This window comes from Acanthisitta chloris, unplaced genomic scaffold (genome assembly GCF_000695815.1).
Source record: "Acanthisitta chloris isolate BGI_N310 unplaced genomic scaffold, ASM69581v1 scaffold23793, whole genome shotgun sequence".
Lineage (NCBI taxonomy): Eukaryota > Metazoa > Chordata > Aves > Passeriformes > Acanthisittidae > Acanthisitta > Acanthisitta chloris.
Window position 1 is genome coordinate 145,367 of NW_008665780.1, and position 21,488 is coordinate 166,854.

General features: G+C 37.7%; 1 protein-coding gene across 1 annotated transcript in view; it reads left to right on the top strand.

Annotated features, from left to right (window-relative positions):
• The window catches only part of HDAC9 (histone deacetylase 9), a 182,694-nt gene that overhangs the window by 145,089 nt on the left and 16,117 nt on the right, over positions 1–21,488 (top strand). Inside the window, exons 13-15 of the mRNA XM_009071883.1 lie at positions 415–535; positions 5,684–5,733; positions 20,024–20,131. Of these exons, the coding sequence (XP_009070131.1) occupies positions 415–535; positions 5,684–5,733; positions 20,024–20,131 (279 nt within the window). The remainder of the gene's footprint in view (positions 1–414; positions 536–5,683; positions 5,734–20,023; positions 20,132–21,488) is intronic.

Genomic DNA, 21,488 nt, shown 5'->3' on the forward strand with positions numbered 1-21,488 from the left:
TTAATCCTCATGCCAAACACATCTGGAGCTTACAGGTGTGAATAAGCTTTTGCTCTCTAAATTAAGATTTTGTTCTAGCCAGACTTCTTACTTAAAAAATATTTCACATTTTGGGTTGCATCTCTTAATATATTATGTATAAACCAGGCAGAATATTTTCTTTTTCTTATATGTGAAACCCTGTATTAAGTTAACTCTGCTAAGACTTAAGTGAAGCATTTTGTGATAAACCACACACACATTTGTTTTTCATACAGCATTACTTTAATAAACAAATCAGTGTCACATTCCTGCATGACGCAATTTCAGCCCATTATTAATCATACTAAATGTTATTTTGGACCTTTACTTTTTTTTTTTCTCTCCCTAAATATTGTCAGTGGAATATTGTAGGCCTCTGCTGTTTTCTTTCAGCGAATTCGAGGTCGAAAAGCCAGTCTGGAGGAAATACAGCTGGTTCACTCTGAACATCATTCACTGCTGTATGGCACCAGCCCCCTGAACAGACAGAAGCTGGACCCCAGGAAACTCCTAGGTCTGTACAGGCCTCTATTCTACTGAGAACAGCACATTCCAGCACTGTCATTAGTCATAGCTGGTGTCAGTTTAAAACACTTGGCAAGCAGTGTGACAAAAATTCACTTTTTCCGAATGCATTGCTATGTGGAAGGAGAATGTTACAATGGAAGCCAAATATAGATTAGCAAAATGACCCGGCTGGAAAGCAGAAATAGAAGTTTCTCTTCATCTATTTCAAAAATCATCAAAGTGTTAACCCTTTACTGTAATTTGCTCTCTATTGGAGGTCAATTGCAATTTTGAACACAATTGGTTTTCTATCTCCTTGTGTTCTTTGATTTGAAAACAGGAGTTTGAGATACACTTGCTTGTCAGAATTGCTTGTTTGCTGTTCTCATTTGCTTTACTTCAATTATTTCAGCCTCATACCATGTCTGTCTTGTTAATAAATGAACTTCATTTTAATCATATCCATTATGCAGGATATGATATCTTTCTGAATAACAGGGTGGAAAAACACAATAATATGTTAAATGCACTTATGGTTGTACAGAATAGCAGGAAACTGACAGGTTTTTCACATCAAATATCTTCATGCACAGCCAATGCTCAGTGTATGCTTTTTATAATGTAAAAGTCAATTTAAATTGAGTTTTGCCATGAGTGTAGCTTAAAACATATCAGAAACACACAAAAAAGTAGTGCATTTTGGAAATAATCTGTGAGTGAAATCTTGCCCTTTATGTCCCAGCACACTAGATGCAACATTATAATTCTAAGTTATTTTCATAATTCTTTTGCTAAGGTGTGGAGCTTTTCCTAAATGAAATGAAATCCAACCCAAACAAAAATAACGCTAGCAGTCAAAAGAAATTGCTGCCACAGTTCTAGTAACACATAGCAAGTATCTTGCTTTGAAAACTAATGCTAAGTTTTCCTTCTATAAGGCAGACTGTTCCTTCAGTAAGTAATAAGAGTAGATTAAAAAAATGTCTTGATCACAATATGATGTTTGTACATCTTCTTAGCCAAGGCAGCATCAAAACTGAAAAATGCTTACAGTAAGGATCTTAAATTTCCAAGGTAGGAAATCCCCCTTAAAAAAAAAAAAAAGAAAAAACTCTAAATTCCTACAAAATTAAAATTTGGGAACATTTTGATTTGATTTCATCAACATTGTCAAAATGTTCCATTTTTGATAGAGTCAAGCTTTTGTTTAATTTTTGTTGGGTTTGATTCATTCCATTTTAATATTCACATTATTTAATACACTGATATAAAATATACTGTTTCCATTGTGGATCTCAGTGGTTGACCAGCACCTGGGATGCAGTGTGCAATTGCAGATACAAGGTGAAAAAAGGAATGGACCTAGATACACTAGCTGCATTTCTGCCTCTGTACAGAGAATGCAGAAAGCTTTGTTTACCCTATCTTAGAAAACAATTTATTCAAGCACAGTTCTTTACTTGACAGTCTTAACATTTTTCATTAGACACTTAGCCCAAAACATTTACTCTCTGAGTTTATACCAAGATCGTACTCTTAGAATATATTCTGAGTGTATCCTTGGCTCGATGCCCTTTTCTGTCTCTGTTTCTAGGATGTTTCTTGCTGCACCTCACATGTCTTTTACCAAGACAACAGTCAATAAAACACCCTTCCACATGCTTTTGCATGTGCTTGCTTTTTGGCTGGAAGCTCTAATCATTTGGGCTTCCAGATTCTTTGACAAAGGAACTTAATTATTGAACCTAACCAATCCTGACATTAAAATTAACATCTTGGTGTAGTATAAAAAGTCAAAATTATGTGTACCAAAGAAGAAAAGTCATCAATAACAACATCATCTCAGAAAATATTTCTATTTCACTGAAAGCATATTTTTCCTACAGAAATAGTTCCATCAAATAATGTCTTTGCACCTTAATGAAAAGGAGGACCTAACCATTCCTTTCCTTAATCCTCTGCCAAACCAAAAAGACAGAGGCACCATTTGTTCTTCATGCATGCTTCAGAAAACCATTTTGTTTTGTTTTGTTTTGCTAAGAAGCAGCTTCTGTGTCTTTCAAACAGAAAAGAAACACTTGAAGGAATGAAATTTAAGTGCAACTAGGGCTAGAAGTGTTTATTTGTCAATAAATGCTCATGTCAGTGTCCCTGTTCAATTAAAAAAAAAACCTATTCTGGAAGACTGCAAAGCAAAATGACTGTAAACTACAGAAATCAGTGAGAATTATATAGTTACCCTTCACCTATTCCTAATGATTTACAAGTATAAACTTGCTTGAACTCTTGGCTTTGTTTTCCCTGCATTAAGGCCTACAAATGCAGCTGTCCCTGATGTTCACTTCAATTTCTACTATTATTTGACTGAAGTATTTTAGTGTCTTGTGTTAAACAATGTCTAATGTTGTACTACCATTGTCTTGACACAAAGGAAACTAATATGCAGACTATGTGTCACATCACATTATGGTTTCATGTGACAGGGTACAATCTTTCAAATCTCTTTGAATAAGTGAAGAGCAGTAAGCAGTTCTTACAAATTTGTTTGCTTCTTCCCTCTCCAGCCATCATTAAGAAAATGTTTCTTAAAATCAAGATTCCAATGATTACACGTTTGTAAAAGTGTGAAATATATCATCAACACATCCCTGACAGCGAGTCAGTGTTTAGAGTACAACTAAAAGATGTATTCAGAGACCATACATGCAATTGCAATTTTAAGTTAGTGATAAAATAAACAGCAGAAATGGCTTCACTCTTGATGAGTGATACTGAGACTAATCAGGTTAAAAAGTGAACACACTTTTAAAGTTGTTTATTTTTTTGACAGTGAGTTTTTGCCCATGATTTTTCCTGTTCAGCAGATACTTGGTCCCCAGTTGTCAATCTCCTAAGCCCCTTCCTTGACTTCTGTAGGTACCCACCCTCAGTCAGTGATGGGTACCTCAGCACCTAATTTGAAAAACCAGGTCTCATTGCCTTTGTGCATTGATATTTTAGCTGCAAATCTTAGATCATTTCTAACCCTATCCATAAATTGTTGCACTGAATCTTCAAGTGGTTTGCTGGTGACTACAAACTCTGCCCTAGTGCAAAGCCAAAAAAGTTTGATTATTTAAGATTTGTCTTCTATCTTACTTAAGTATCTTCTGGGACATCAACTTCAAACATCTTTTCATTTTCAGGGTAGCTTTTTGATATTGATTTTCATTTACAGCAATGTTATGATCTCTTTCCTTTTGGTAAGGCTAGCTAAGTAATAGTCTCACTCTTTCTTAGTACTTTTCCCTCTGTTCTTTTCATGAAATCTCAATGTTTTACTTGTTCTACAAAGTCTGTGAGAAGTGAGCATCCTGGCAAGTTTCTTGATACACTGAAAAGGCTTACCTTCATCTTTCCCCTAGTTTTAATACTATCTTTTGATTGATTTCAGTGTCCTTCCTTACCATCTGCTTTTCTGTTTTTACTTTGTGTTTGTTGTTTTTAATAGTGTTTACCATGCACAATGTGCCCTGCTGGAGGGAGATAAATGAAAATTCATGTGTTCTCTCTTATGTCTCAAATCTGCAATGGAATTTAAGAAAAAAGGTCTAGTCATTCAATAATCTAAAACTGCCTTCTTTTATCTCAAATTACAGCTTATGCTTCCATTAATGTCTCCTGTCACTTTTAACAGCACTAGTTTTTTAGTTATCTGCTCAAGACTTTTTGATCTTCCCCTCAGTAAAAAAAGTGAAAAAGCAGGGACCTGCTTAGCAAGAGATCTGGAAACTCCGACCTCTGCTCTGACAATCTCCTGCAGCCAACGTTTCCTTGCATGTCTGGGTCCATTAGGACTCACAGTATGAGAATACTCTGCGTAGCTGCTGCACCTGCATTTCCCTTGGTAGCTCCACAGGAGGTTTTGTTTGGCTTCTCTTGCACACTGTGCAAACTGATCAAAGGCCTCTAGTCAGTTAAAAATGCATCTTGGATTTTACTCAAAGTGTAAAGCACTTTCTTCATCTCAGACCTTGCAGTCTGGTCTCTCATACTTCAAAGATGATGGCTTATAATTGTCCTTATGCATTTCATTGGCACCTGCTAAACATGAGTAACTGCAGCATTCTCCCCTTCCATAACAATGGGTGGCTCCTCTAGGTAACTCAAGTGATTCACTATCTAATGTTTCCTCCAGATGGCAAAGTTACAAAGCCAGTTCTGTGATACGGCAGAGGAAAAGCTTATGTTTTTTTTCCACAGCTGCCTTAGGATCAGATTACATACTGGGATAGGAACTGCATCAAATCCTGAGATCCTTACCCGGTTTTCATATTGTCCTTATATCAAGATAAACAGTGAGTTTAGTGGTACAAAAATAAAAAGAAAACATGAATGAATAAAAAGTGAGTATAAATATTACGATAAACCCTATCATATTAGCTAATGTATAGAGCAGAGTTAGCTAGAAAATATAATCTAAAGCCTATTTGTTTTTTGTTCCCTTTAGTATAATGCGTTTACTGAATACACTGAAATATTACTGAGACAAGTAGTATTTCATGTTATGTTGTCAAAATATTTATGTAGTTGTCAGTAGTATGTAAATAAAGAGAACAGTATTTTTGCATATATAGGAAGTTTAGGCTGCAGTTTGCAAAGGAGAAACTTTTTTTTGAGAGACAAAGTTAAGAAATTAGTTATTAGTTTTGCGTAAGCTTAATGAGGTTCCCTCTCTTGTCAGTGAAAAGAAACAGGTACTGCTCGAGTATAATTCATCCCATCAGTCATCTAGGCTGGGTGGAGGTAGCTGCCTCACTCCACCCTCAGAAGAAGCTGATATGACTAGTTTAGACAAGTTGCTTATCAGCTACAGATATCGGGATGATTAGTCACCCTGGTTCAGATTGACTTTCTGTAGAGATTTTATCATTTTATTCCTTTGAAACTACTTCTTACCAATCTTAAGATTTGTTACTGTTGCATATCAGTACCTTAAGTGTCCCATGGCTGATTTGATTTCTAAGTACTGTGATTATTTTTTGCACTAATATATGTCATTTTCATAGTGTGATACTGAAATCTGAATTACAGTAGTGATTGCTGTTCCAGAATTTAAATGCCTTTTTGATAATTTATGCTTATTGTTTCTTTTTTTTTTCTCTTTAATATATAGGAAACGTGTCTCAAAAACTCTTTTCCTTGTTGCCTTGTGGGGGCCTTGGGGTAAGTAGATGTCTGGTTTTTTTGCAAGAAGGACAGCACACAACATGTGTGTTCATTCATTAATTCTTTAGCATTATTGCATTATCAGTTCACAGTCTTCAGAAGCTGATAAAAAATGTAGAGATGAAACCTGAGCCATTACGGTACTGTGTTTTCAAAGGCAGAGAAGACAGTACATTAAAGCATATGGAACAGTTAGACAGGAACATATCTTGTGTAAATATGCACATTTCTTAATTGTCCCACTTTGGGTTTTTTACGTGAGCTCTGTTTTTGAGGAAAGTAACATGGGTGCAATTTTTATACCAGACTGACCTTTGGAGAAACTGTTTTGTATAGTGTTGAAAAGTAAATATAGCTCCACATTTATCTGAAAGGACAAAAAATTTACCAAAGCTAACATTTAGCATGAGAAGGGCTCACTAGCTGCTAGCTAATAACTTGGGTATTGTTAAAGTAATAAATTATGTGAGCATTTTTATGTCCTGTTTTGAAATGGACTCATCCTGAAATGCAAGCTTGAGAGTATTAGGACACAGTAGACAAACATCTGCAGACAAAAATATGTTGCAATACTAGGTAAAAGAATAAAGCTAAATTATTGAAAATCATGTAGAATTTCTGCTGATGCTGGTATCATACTCCTGTTAAAATGTAGTGAATGTAATGCTGGGGTAAATAATTTTTCACATACATAGTTCTTTCACACAAAAGTATTCTATGCTTTTGATCCAACTGGGTGAAATGATGATATTCTAGATACCAACAGGCTGTCTGGATGATGTATATATACCTTAGTTCCTTTTCACTGTTTCTGAATGAATTCTGTGAGCATCTCTGAATATTCTGAGCAGACATAAAGCCATAATCTCTAGAGGTCAACTTTCAATGTAACCTTCTACAGTTTTATTTACTTTTTTTCTTCACAAAGGATAAATTCCATACCATACTAGTATGTTTATATTGGGGGAGTTTATTATGAGATAGCTGACAGAAGAAATATTAATTTTGTATGGTTTTAGCGCACACAATGAAAGAAGAATTGCATTTAGCTTTCAGTATTTAATAATTTTTGAGGATTTCTGAACTATGAGTTAAGAAAAAAAGAATCAGGAAGTAGTAACCGTTCCAGCTCCTCCACTGTAGGCTTAGCTTGCTGAGGAGTCTGACTAAAATTTGGAAGTTGGTGACTAGCAACTCACTCATTTGGAAACTTGGGCATCATTTCTGTATGTGGTTCAGCTAACACTACACATTGATACATAGATGTGTATCTGCATGCACCTCTGTAAACAACTGTGTGCATGTATGCACATATATATGAACACATTTGTGTATAAAATAAGGAAATTTTTCATGCTGTTGAACTAGAAATGACTCAAGTTGAGAAAGGATGTCCAGGCTTCTGAGTAAAAAGGAGATTATGTAAAATTTCTTGAAAAAATATATTTGAGGGCCTTGGATAGCAAATAAGATGATAGCATTCTTTGAAAATTAAAGGACAAGATTTTTCTATGAAGCAAGTTATTGTGGTATTAAAAAATCATGATGTGCTTTTAAATCCTTCTCCTAATGAGAGTATGTTGTCCATTCTAAATCTAACACAAGTCAAAAATGCTCAGTGTAACTTCTTTTTTTTTAAGCATTTAAATTAATCTAAACTTTTTTTTTTCAGTCTGTTTGCTTTATTTCTTATTTAAATTCATGGAAATTGGATTAAAGAACATGTTGTAGAAATGGATCTTTTATTTATTTTTTTTCTAGTTGGTTTGCCTTTCTACATAGTATTACTGTCAGGCTTGCTGTGGGGCTCTTTTAAAGGAATGGGTTATGACCTTTTTCAAGGTAAATAATCAGATTAGGACTTCTCTTTCAGTGATATTTAGCTGTCGATTGGTTAAGACGAGCTCTGGGAAAGGGAGCTGTTTCAAACTATGTGCAAAGCAATTCTGAAGTTTACTTTCAGAAATGATGATGGAAAGAAAGAAGCAGCATTGCTACTTAGTAACTTTCAGCTTAATTACAGGTAATAAAGCAGTAATCAGTGTAAACCAGGAAGAGTAGCTCATGCAAAGATCTTGAGGAGGGATGGAAGAATTTTTTATTTTTTTTTATGTTTGTCGTAATTTTTTTCTTGTTTGCTTTCTTCATTTCTTGTTTGCTACAGAATACAATGAGAAAGTGTTAAGAAAAAAGATTCCACTCTTTCAGGGGACTTTATGACTGCCTTTTGAATGAGGGTTTTCAGGGCTCTTTGACCCTATTGTCTTCTAACCATATGGGGATCTTGCTGGCTGGTTTTATGCAGTTCTATTGTTAAATAGATTAGTGGTTAGACTACTCACACAGGGGATGGGAAACCTAGGCTCAGTTCTCTCTACTGCCAGGCTGGATTTAATATTAGAGACCCCATCCCTTAGCAGATGCTGTTACCACTCAGGAGCTCAAATTTTGTTGCTGATTGGGAAGCCTCTGTGCCACTGTTGGAAAGAGCACTGGACAAGTAAGGCAGAACATAAGTAGGATAAAGTCCATGTACCTAAGGCTATGATCTACCTATTATATATTTATAAATATTGTTAAGTCCTAGCTCTGAGCCCCTGATCCACAAACAGCTTATAAATTTCGTGTGAAAGAATGACTGAACAGAATGAAACTGCTCTTGGAGCAAGGAACAAGATGATCAGCTGACACAGACACTATCAGCACGAGTTTGGGATGGCTTGCATCATTCACAAACAAAAGTCCAACTAACCTCTGTAACCCTGAATTCTACTCTATTATTGATTTTGCTAGCTCTGCTCTAAAAGCATCAATAAACTGCAGTCAAGATCAAGGATCTTCTTCTTTGGGCATTACTGAAAGTAACAGTGAAAGAAATATTTTTTCAAGAATTTTGAAAAGCAAACAAGAGCCAGTCTGTGTCCATAACTAATATCTTCTGATCCTTTTTCACCACGGCACTGAATCTTTTGTACCAGTGCAAAATGAATGTAAAGCTACTACTTACTGATTCTGCAAACACTTTTCATCCATATCAATTTTCTTTCAAGTAGTGCTAGGGGCTGATTATGTCAGAGTCATTGGCAAATATGTCTTGGTATATGTTAGGCTTTCAGAAGAAATCAAGCAATTAACTTTATAGTTTCATAAGAAGCTATACAAGTAATAGTTACCTCTCTTATCTAAGAGCACAAACCTGTTTCATCCTTACAATGAAACTGAACAGATCTCACAAAGACAGGAAAAAAGTTATCCAAACTAACCTCCAAAACTTGCCTATAGCAGTTTTTCTATCAATGATGGTAAATTTTTTAACAGAGGACTATCCAGGGTCAGCAGTATAACATCCACTGAAGTATGAGACCTCTCTCTTGCAATAAGGCTTTTTATTCTTTCTTTTCAAGCTTAACATTGTTCCAGAACCAACTGTTGTTAAAGAATTCTAATACCGGGGGGATGAAATTCTTTGTGTTGGAGAGAGACTAGCAGCTCTACGACCGGCAGTTATTTAATAACGAGAGATGGTTTCTTGCAGCTGGTCAGAGGTTTGGAATGTGAAAAGTTTTCCAGGAGAGGTGGGTAGATTGCAGGTGAAGTGGCCAAATGGGGAGAATAATCACAAATTGCATTTTGGTTCTGTGGATTGTCAGACCATTCCACAATTTTTCATCTGTAAACAGCCACTAGGGCTATAACTGATCATTTGATCAATGCATCCATCTATTGCAATTTCTCTCCTGTTGTGCTGTGAAAATGACAATCAGAGAAGCAGAAATCTACTTTTAATGGGAGTAAGTTTCATCTCCTTGTCTCAGTCTGTCACTAAAAATAGTGATTGTTTTCCTGCCTGTTTGACCTGCTGCTGTGTGAAGAAATCTTGAAGTCATTTCTCAGCCATATTTTTTTGTCTAGTTGATAGGCAAAAAACCCCACAAAAGCAAAGAAGAGCAGGCTTTTATGATAATGTCATCATCGGCTCCCAGCTTCAAACACTTCTGCGGCTTTTGAATTGTCATTTATAACTTGGAACTGAACCGACCCATAATTCCCTTGATGCATTTAGAGAAATTGATAACAGACTGCTTCTTTTATGGCTCAGAGGAGGCAACTCCAATCACATCACTATTGGCAGTCAATATTATTTTCTGACATGGTTGTAAAAGTATAAAGGGGCTTATGGCATTTGTTTAGATGAGGAATGGGCTCTCAAGCTGTGCTGGGGTTTATGGGTCCAGATTACTGAGAAGCAAAGGGAATATGATGTTTGCAAACAGGATATGATTTTATTTAAGTTTGGGTTTCATACGTTGTTCCCTGGGGATTGTCCTGCAGACAGAAGAGAATTTCGCTTTTATCATATGAAATTGGGCAGTTATCCAATCCCCCCTACTCTCCCCCCATCATCCCCACCAAAGACACTGCTCCAAACCTGTAATGTGTAAAGTCAGACCTTTAAATTGCAAGAGGAGGAGCTGGGGCAGAACACCACCCTGCAAGAAATCAGACTTCAGAAGAATTAATGTTTAGTGAGCTGAACAGAGTGGTTCATGGGCTAAATATTGAGCTCTCTGAATGGCTATGAATGGCTTGTACATATTACAAGGCTTGTACAATGTCCATTGCATTTCCTCTAATTTTGCTATTACAGCAGTAAAACAGAGATGAAATTTTGTTGGGATAAGCTGGTCTTGTTTCAAACTGAAGTGTAGATTAGATCTTTCATATCTGAAAATAATTTGGCCTGTATCTACCAAGAAAATAAATATATAGCTACAAAATCTTTCTACATTTTTGCAAAACTTACAAAGTATTCATACTTTCTGAATGTTCAATTTCTTCCTGGCATTCCTTATTGTAGGAGTTGGATAGTGCTACTTTTTGTCCTGACCACACAGGAAGAAAAAGCAATAAGAAAGGCAAGATTTCACTAGTATACAAGTTTAGTAAGTCATCCAGGAAACAAATTGTGTTTTACTGCTTCTCATTCTTCCCTTGTTCTTCCCAGTCTGTGCCCAGAAAGAATTTTCAGCCTTTGCACGTCATGACTTTTTCATTCCTCTTATTTCTGTAAGAGCTAATGGTACCAAACTGATTCCATTACTATGGTGCAAGTGTAAAAATTAAGACAATATTGGTGATGGCATTGCCTCCTTGTAGCAAATTTTAGGCTACTTAGGCATCTTTCCTTAGATCTGCATGCAAATCTGTCTGCAAAGAAATCAGACTGCCTATGTTTTGGACACTCAGATTGACCCTCACCTCCACACAAATGCTATAATTAACTTGTGTCTATGCCCTGTATCCCAGGCTGTATCAAAATAGGTATAGCCCTTTCAACCAAAAATATGTCTGTTCCTTGATTTTGGGAAAGCAATCTGTTATTCCTAGAAGCTCATCTACTCAATATTAAGTCTTCCATTGTGAAATCATTAATATACCATGATGCCAATATATTAACCTATAATTTAAATGGTTTGTATGGGCCACCTTACTAACCTAGTGAAATTTGCCAGTTATAACATTTTGCAGCACATTGCAGAAGGCTTCTGGGAACGAAGGATTCATTTACCTCCTAAGCCTCTCTGTCAGCTACACAATCCCTAAAGAAATTACAGGATTTAATCAAAACAACCTCAGAGGTACATTATACTTTAGTCAATATATTTTGCAGACTATTTAGGACTGAGAGTTACATGGTGTTGATTGTATGATATTTTCTGAAGAGGTGAACAAAATGTGTTCAAAAAGGCCATCCTGGTACCACCCCAAGACATAACTTAAGGCTAACAGGTATGGAACCACAGCAAGGGATGAAAGTTTGTCATCCCAGGGCATTCAAGGCACTTCATGCTCCATGACTTAGTGCAGTTTCAGTTAAACCTATTTAACCTATGCACAGGATGAGAGAATGAGGGTGTGTAATGTACTGTGCTTCTGAATACCCTCTTTAGGTGGTATGCCCCATCAATTATGGCAATTCATGACAGCTGTTTCAGTACTTTATGCTTTGTAGTAACAGACCAATTAACATTACACTTTTGTCAAGCTCTGTTATGCATAGAGGGCTGTAGGCTTCCTATCTGACAAGCTCACAGCTTCCTTGAGTGGGCAAATCAAAGAAGAAATAAGGACATTTGGTAAAACCTGCACACATAATTAACTTGCAGTCCAGAACAACAGTTCTCTGAAGAATCACTTATCCAGCTTTATGTACCTAATTTTAGACAAATTACTGAAACAGCCAAAGCAGGACCCTGATCACTCTTTTTTGCCTATAGAACCATTAGAGAGCCATATGAATCACTAGAAGAGGAGTCAGTCCACCTAAGATCAGAAGAACTAACTGGAGGTGCTTAATTTCCTTCATTGACAGGGACCTGAAGCAACTAAGTTTCATTAGCTGCACACTGATTTTAGGGAAAAAAAAAAGTTAACGAGTGTGATAACATGAATCTTGATGACCACAGCAGGAAACAGTCTTCCTTTACTGAGATCCAGAGACCTCATCTCTGGATCTGGAAAGTGTCATGGTGTCTCATCTCTGGGCAGGGAGGGGATGTCACATTTAGCATATCAACACCATGGCCACAAAAAAGGAAAAAATCTCTTTGCACAACAGGGCAGATATTTTGTCCCATTCTTGTCCTTTCATGGCACTGAGGTGGCCCTGTGCCATGCACCACAGAGCTTGATCTTTAGACCAGTGAGAGGCAAAACTGTTCAACTGAGAGACATAGTTCATTGTTATTGCTGCAGGCACAATAAAATCTTTTAGAATAGTCCCAAACTGCTTTTACTTGCAGCAGGCAAGGATAGAAAGCTCTTATTTGCCAGGATAGGAAACATTATAGAGATATATATATATATGTACACATATGTTAAATGTAAATAGTGGAATGGTACCATATACAGTCTACTACTACTATTCATTCTCCTCAGAGTTAATCACACACACATACAGATTTGATGGGAATTCTGTAATTAAAGCAGAATTCATATTTGCACTTTAAAAACACATCATGTGTTTATTGACAGAATTTAACACCAGAATGGACAGAAAAGCTCTCTGAAGAGGAAATGGTCATGTGTTCCTTGTCTGAATAAACGCCATAGCATCGTTCCATGGTGGCCTCTAACCTACTAATTCTACCTCTAATCTAATCTTTAGATTACCTACATCCAGGAAAAAAAGCTGAAATGCTATGTATTGCTAAAAATGTGTTCAGCAGTAAATGATGAAACTTTTTTAAAATAAGGCTTGAATTTTGCACAAAGAAATTACATTTTCTGTAACTGTGCATTACAACCAACTATACATTGTTGTATCTATATACTCACAAAATCCTGCAAACTGCATGATCAAACATAAGAAGGCAGTGGCACAAGCATTTTCACACACTAATCCATTAAATACTAAACCAAATGTCAAACTAAATTAATAGAGTGCTCAGAGCGAGGTCTGAAACTTCAGTAACATTTTTTACAAGCATCTGGTGATGCCACATATCTGAGACTTGAATCTGGGCCTAAGTGTTTTATTTATGAGTTTTTTTCTAAACCCAAATTTTAATCCACATCTAATCCATGCTATCCTCCCTCCATTCCCCCTACCAATGATCCACACATCAATGTTTCCCTATGGTTTTCAGATCCCTTAGGGTGTCTGATGTAGGCTTTATGAGACTCAAGAATTCTGGATCCCTGACATTAAAGTTAGTTTAAGAAAACAACCAAATACATCTATGTCTTCTTAAGATATTGTTCTATTCAGACTTCAGCTTGACTTAGCTAGATATTTTTCTGATTTCCACTTTGAGTACAAAGCTATGTATTTGTTAATAGAGACCTTATATATTTACTAGTTTTTTTACAAACCATAAGAGGAATTCTGTTTTCACAGAAGCAGGGGTGCTCTATTTTTATCAGTGACTGACTACCAACATCAGTAACTCTTATTAGGGAAGCAACTCTTGGTTTTTACTTGGAATTTTTTTTCTTGAGATGTTCTGGGTTTTTTTTAATGAAAATTTTGATTTAGAATAGTTTTGTAAGTTAGATCACTATTGGCAGGTAAAACTTGAAAGTTGTTAAATATTCTGCATACAGTGGGTATGTGTATGCCACATTCCTTGTTCTTTCCTGGAAAGAGAGTTTTGGGATCCGAATTAATAGACTCTAAAATTATTTTTAGAAGTGATTTTTCCATGGATATTATTGCTGATAAATTCTCCTACTGGAATTGTTCAAACACAAAAGATAAGTCAATGCAAGACCAAGAGAATTCCATGGTTTTTGTTCAAGAAATGATTTGTGATGATCCTTTGAACTATTCATCCCATTGGAGCCTAAAGATCATATCCCCTTCACAATTTATTTGTAAATCACACTTGCAGGCAAGAAAATATGAAAAGATGGTAGTGTGGGTACTCTTTATGGCAGGCAGTTTAGATTAAAACAGCTGGAAATGCCTTTGACAGAACAAATCTTTGATACAACTGTAACATAGTAGTAAAAATAAATAAAGCTCACTGTAAATATTTCTCCTAAAGTAGCCCACTTTTACACACTTCCTGTATGTGGGATTTATGGAAGAGGCATCAGCCATGCAAACCTTTTCTCCTTTGTTCCTTAATGAGAGACATGGCTGACATGCCATTCATTAGAAGTTTTTCCTTGGAGATGATCTGCACACCTTCGCTTCTTTAGTCATGGTGAGATGAAACAGCAGCTGAGAAGCAAGTTGAGGACCTTTTGCTTCTCAGTGGAAACCACAGAGGTGATGAATGATAACCAGGACATCTGTAAGAGTGGGAAGTGAGAGCTATGAGCGTGACACCTGGGAAGCTGCACTGCTCATGGTCAGGAGCAAAGTACTACAAACTTATGTGGTAGTGTTTGCTGGCACCAACTGTCTCCAGGAACGACAGCCTCTTTGCTGGAAGTGATACCAAAATGCCACACACAATTTTGAAAAGTTGCAACATTCAGGAAAATATTTAATTTCTATTTTCATGCCAGGGAACTAAAAAAACCCGGTGATGGAAACATGTTTGCTCTGGCATAAGTGGAAGAGTGTGAGACTGAATGCTTTTAGAGCTAAAGCACAGGAATTCACTGTGCAATACACAAGTTTTATTAAATTTCTGTATCACTGAGGGGGTCTGTGCCCTCCAATACTTTTTGTCACAGATTTCTTAATCAATTTGTTTAGTGCATATAGCTATACTGTTGTTAGCTGACCAGAATTTTTTTACTTCTCAATATTATAACCACTTATATCAAAGGACAGCATTTTTCAAATGTAGTTGTTTTTCCAGATTTGTGTTGAAATATATCCTTCTGAAATGCATAGTGAATTAATTTCCATCCAAGAGCAGCTGAGCCCAACCTCTGCTCTTTAAAGAAAGGGCAAAGAATCCTTTTAAACTACCATAACAGACTACTACTTTTCAGCTTGTTGTCCAGGATGTTGGACACATGCAACACAATGACTGCTATCAAAGGAGCATCACAGGTCCAAGTTTCCACAAACAGGTGGACAACAGATTGCATTTTTTACCTATCCTCAGTAGGATATCTCTTGTAGGGACATGTGGTAACTCCAGGATGACTGTCTTTGATTTTAATCATGGCAACAGTTGTGCAGAGAATCCAGAGCAGGATGAGCAATTTGGTATATTTTTAATTCCTCTTAGGAGTAAAATTAAAATTCCACTGCAGAAGCAGGACTTACATTAAACCACAAACCGGGAGGATGAGGGGGGAGAGAAAGTTCTAGCATGCTTTGAATCCATCCCAAGGCAGTAGCTTGGGCTCTCTTTTATATTGTTATATAGCTAACAGTGGATGTGTATTTAAAGCAACGTCAGAGTTTACAACAATTAAAGAAAGATAAATAGCTCATACAGACGAATACACCATTCAGGGTGTGAAAAATAGAAAGACTTGTCAGGCTGTAAGTAGAATCTCTGGTCAGCAGAAGTGTGATCCAGTGACCGTTGAGCAGAACCCAGGAGGTTTATGGAGAAAAGAAGATGGAAAGAGAGGATAGGGAGTGAAGAGCTTTTGTAGCAGAGAAAGGGACAGGTAAACAAAAAAGCAGTTATAAATATATCTAAAAAATGCCTTATAATTATTATTCATACTACTTTTTTGCCCCTCTGAGGTATGTTCCAGATAAATGTAAATAGCAGGGCAAGTAACTTTTCCAGTTTCATCAACTGCAGTGATTTCAGAAAGGTCTTTAAGTAAGAATTCTCTCTCTCTCCCAGATCCTTCCTCTCCACTTTCACATACACATGCCACAACCTGAGCACAGTATAAAGATTTGGTAACTTTCAAACTTTATAGTCAGTCTTTCTTAACACGAAATTTTCCAGCCAAGAGGGGTTACAGTACAAGCTTTTTATCTGATGAAATGTCTCTGCTGTAAGGCTTGTTGTTTCTTAGCCTGTTTTGAGTATGCTTAAAGTCTTCATTGTGAAAGTCAAGTTATCACATGGATATTTCTTGCAGGAAGCATTCATATCAAGCTCTTTTTGTAGTGCAAAGCAGAGAATTTCTGGACACAGGGCTCGAAACATTAGTTGCATTCAGTCAGGAAAATTTACCTACATTTTTTTTCACTTAGGTCATTCCCTTCCTCTTTAATGCCTCCACATCCACTTCAGGGACAGGTAGCTTAATTTCTATCATCTGTAGCTTTACAGAGTACTAGCTTTGCTACACATGCCAATGATTGAGCTATACTAGATGTGCTTGAAACAGCCTGCAACCTACAGTGCTCATTCAGGAAACTCGGAGTGAAGTAAATCCATATGTGTGTTAGAAAGTCAGTGTTCAGATAGGGCTTGTGTTCTCTGGCTCTTGGCACTATCATGCACAATTCTTCTTTGAAGAGCTGCAGCAGTGATAGGATTTTTGATAACAAAATGTGTAGTATGCTCATAGTTTAACACTGACATTTTGATGTTTAAAAAAATGGTTTCATCTGGTTAGACACCCAGAACATTTTCCTACCCTTGCAATTTTTTAAAGGACTCTTAAATAAAAATAATATATATAATTGAACAGAAAAATAATAAGATTCAGTGCTATAATTAAGCCCCAAATGCTGTATTTTCTGTAAATTTTGTTTAACATTGTCTGAAAAAAATTCTAATCAAGATTTTCACTGAATTCTTTGGCTGCTCCAGTGTGCTTGAAGAACAAAAATAACCCCTTATAAAATTCCATCTGACTTTTTCATAGTTTGTGATTCAAAAGGCATCACATTTGTCACAGATTCATGCATAGTCAGCATCCAGATAGACTGTCAGATATATGTGATATATACATGAACTAGAACCAGAAACCACAATGTCTAATCCTATTCCCTTTACTTGCATAAAATCCAACCATTCACTTCACAGGAACAAAGAAAAGCGTATCTAGTAGGATTTTACATAGCTGCATTTCATATACAGCCTGACAACTGGGCCAGCTAGTAGCTGTAATTTTAATGAGTTTGCCATTTATACCACTGTATTTCAACAGCAATTTACAAAGTAAACATTGAGTAATACTAAAAGAAAGTCTCTGTTTAAACACCTGAAACATTAAAGGCAATACATAGAACTAATAGAGATATAAAATGGAGTGAGATGGCATTTTCCAGTCATTACAGCTAAAGTGTTGATCATGTGATGCAAGTTTTCCTAGGCTGCTCTTCATGATATGTTCCTCAGATATTCAGTCTTAATTGTGCAAGGATATGAAATAGAATTTGATATCTAAGTTTGTAATACTGTGCCTTTTTAGGGCAATTATTCATATGTTTATGCTCTTGTATTAAAATAACTGTGCACTGAGGTATGCAGCTTCAGTTGGCTACCCCTGGCTTTGAGACTTTACCATTCATTGCATGTGCCATGCCCAAGAGATCGGCTAAAATATCCGAATTTCCTGTGTTTGTTTAGGTGATCATTTTTGAAAATTCCTCAGGAAACACAGTTTCGTTTCCTGATTGCCCATTTTTGCTACCAGTCCAGGTACATTTAGGCAGCAGTCATTCAAGTGGTCTGAGGGATGTTTCTCAGTGGAAGATACGTGGTCTTATTGTCGCAGTACAGTCTCCTCACACTCAGCTGAAAGCAGAAAATGATAAATGCTGTACCCTGGCCAATACTTAGCACTGAGTGGTTGGAGAGACTGCTGTCTCATGTGTCAGAGCAGACAACTGTCTTGAAGGGTGGGTGCTCTCAAGCTGTGGTTACAATTTTAACTTAATCGGCCTTCCTAGAAATGAATCATAGTCCCTTGGAGGATGCAGGCTCCTGCTCGTGCCCTGGTGTACCGACCAGCTGCCATTGAATCATTTTCATCAGCCACTCCTTCATGTTAACCTTAATTTGCTAGCCATAAAAATGGTAAGAAAGTACTCCCTCCCAGCCCTCTCACTGATACTTCTTTATTTAAAATATTGCACAGTATTTTTAAAACTTTATTATGGTTTGATTAAATTGATTTAACCAATGACCTCTACTTATTTATCTCCTTATTTGTTTTAAAAATGAAATTTGATTCACAGTGGCTTTAAAGCGATAGAGACAACCTGAAGGTCGGCCTAATGTTACATATATCATTATTTTGTTACTACTTGGTTTCTTTCTTATTTCTTCTTGTGATTTTCTTAGTTACCTATTGATTAATGCGCATCTTTGGGAAAGCTACTCAGTTTCTTTAAATCTCAAGCTACCAATCTACAAAACAAATATAGTAAATCATCCCATATCAAGATGATGATGCTTAATTGTGTTTGTACAACATTTGAATTTCTCAGATGAAAACACAGTGTGCTTTTATGGCTGTTATTCTAAACTTTGCAAGCAAAATCCAGTCTTCTTAATCAGGTCTACTGTGAATACAAGCTATTTTCATCAGTTCTGCTGCATGCACACAAAATTGATCAAAATGATAGAAAAATCAGGTCCACCGAAAAATAAGATAATTTTAGTAGCTTGAAATACAATATGATTGTAACAGTAATGGTGAAGACATTTGACAGGTGCAGAGAAGATCAAGCTTCTTTCTGTTTCAAATGACTAATCAGAGAAATTCCTCAGAACCTCCAGAGTTGTGTAGCAGTTGCATCCATTTTCAATTACTTGATTTCTTTCTTTCCTTCTGAAGAAATTAGGAACAGAAGCTTCTGGTTCAAACTGAAAACATGTCTCAGTGTGCTTGGAAGTCATCCAAATAGCATCTGCCACAGTATTTTGTCTATCCCTAAACGTTTTTCTTTTCATGATAAATTTGTGTGGTATGATACAATTAAATGCACTTCCCATGGAGCTTCAAGGAAGTCTGGCTGTCTCTTTGGATAACATTTTCAGACTATTTAACACCATCACATCTGCCTGGCATAATAAATAGGGATACACAGCATTTCACCTATGTTTTGGTATGTTTCTGCAAATAAGTAGTTTCTAAAAATAGATTTCAAAAGTAGAATTTTAGCACATCAACTGAAGCTGCAGAGCCCTGCTGCTTAGCCATCTTTATAGTATTTTCTTTGCAATATTTGCTGCAATATGTAATGTTTCACATGCCACACTTGTTCACTTAGAAGACACAAAAGATAACTTTCTCTGCTCTAAATAGCATTCATCTGTTATAAAATGGGACCTAAAGCCTTTCAGCCAAAACTTATTAGTTTGTCAAAACTGGAGCTAGAGCAAGGGTTTCACTTTGTTTAACTTTCTATTTATTGCAACAAGTACCGAAATTACTCCGGCAATTAATCGTTCTGATTTTAGTCACTTATAAATGAATCTTGCCTGGGTAGGAAAGGCTCATGCTTGCTGCTCTTTCTTGTTTTTAAGTGAGGGGCATGGTCTGTGCCACCGATGAGCTCTGGTGGCATGGGCTGCTGGGGCAGCAGTGGCTGTCCCTGATGGATGCTCATCCCGGTGCCGGCGGATCCCATCACCCCGTGACCAGGAGCGTCTGGCGAGCAGGCCCAGCCCGCCCGATGTAACGCTGTTTGTAATGAGAAAGCTAAACAGGGAATGGCAGCGAGGCATGACAGGAATGTGTTTCCATTGGAGAAGCCCGTGCAGAGCAATAGCATAAGCAAAGCCATGTCCAGAAGGCCTTTCAGCCGGCCAGCGCGGAAGACTGATGTTATTGTACACGGGCTGTCACGCTGCCAGCCCTCCCTCATGGGTTTGTTTTCTCTCATGCTCTCCCTCTCCCTCTCCCTCTCCCCTCTCCGCTGCCTTCCTCCCGGGGCCGGCTGTTTGCTCAGGTGGACAGTGACACCGTTTGGAACGAGCTGCACTCGGCCGGGGCGGCACGCATGGCGGTGGGCTGTGTCATCGAGCTGGCGGCACGCGTGGCCTCCCGGGAGCTGAAGGTGAGGTCCGGGACGCGCCGTGGGTGGGAGCGCCGGGTGGGCAGGCAGGGCAGGGGGCTGAAGGGAGGTGTTGTTCCAGCTCTCCGCACCCGGCGGGGAAGGCGTCGTTCAAGGGCTCCGCTCAGGGCAGGGTGTCGGGAGGAGAGCTGGGAGGGCAGCCACGAAGGAAGGTGTGGCAGTCCATGAGCTGGAGCCATGGTGGGGAGTTCCAGCGCAGAGGTGCTGTGGCCCTGAGGTCAGGTTAGTCGTAGCGCACACATCCCTGGCCAGTGGCCGCGGCACTGCCTTTGAAGTCAGTTTTAAATTGTTCTTTTTAATATGGTTGTTTAGTCACGTGTGTAACCTCGGGATACCACCCAGGGAGAGGGGAGGCAGGCAGCAGCCAGAGGCTGGCGAGGAGGGCAGGAGCCCAAAGGTGCCACACTGCCTGCCCTGCATGCTTCTCCCTGGCTGCCTTCCCGCTCCTATCTCGGTGCCACCTGATCTGCAAGGCATGATGTACAGAACCCAAATTATCCCCAGTCTAAACAATTTATAAAAGCCCCAGACCTGACAGACTTTGACATTTTATTTGGTATTTTAACGGCCCTATTTAAAGGTACACCATATGCAGCCGGAGTGCAGGCTTGCCCCAATAAACATTGTTGGAACTAACATGTCTCTTTAATGAAACTGTTTATTCACTTCCCAGTCTACATACTAATGGATTCGGTCCTGTTTCCAAAATCAAGATAGAAATAGATATTTTAGAATTAGCACTGCATGATGCTTTTTAACATTCCAAATTGTATTTGAACTTGAGAATTTTCTTCCTGTATAACTCTCTTATTTCAGTCAAAATATGTTAGCTGCCTATTTGGGAATGGGTACATGCATTTATGTGCATATCTATATAGATGTAGAATACATAGATATATAAATGACAGTATGCTCAGGTGAAATGCAGTGCTATAGCTCTGGTCCAATCAAATGCTGTAACTAAACTCTCATGTTCAGACAGTGAAATCAGTAGCCAGGTACAACACAAAATGTACAGATTTTGAAATCTCAGATTAAGGACAGAGCACATCATATGAGATCCTGTTGTGCATCCTTTCTGATGGGTTCTTCATCCCCTTTAAGCCTTTTGGTCACAGTCAGATTCAATACACAACTCACTGTGCATTATTACCACCCAACACGACTAATGAAAGTGAAGGAGGATTTTTTAGCTAGTTTTACCTTTGGCAAGTGTAGGACACATGCTAGTCTCTAAGGCAATTTAAAAGCAAATTTTGATAAGAATAATGAGATATGTCCTGTGTGCAGTTGACATGAGCAGAGTCCACTGCTGAATCTTTACCGCTTACGTCTGTAC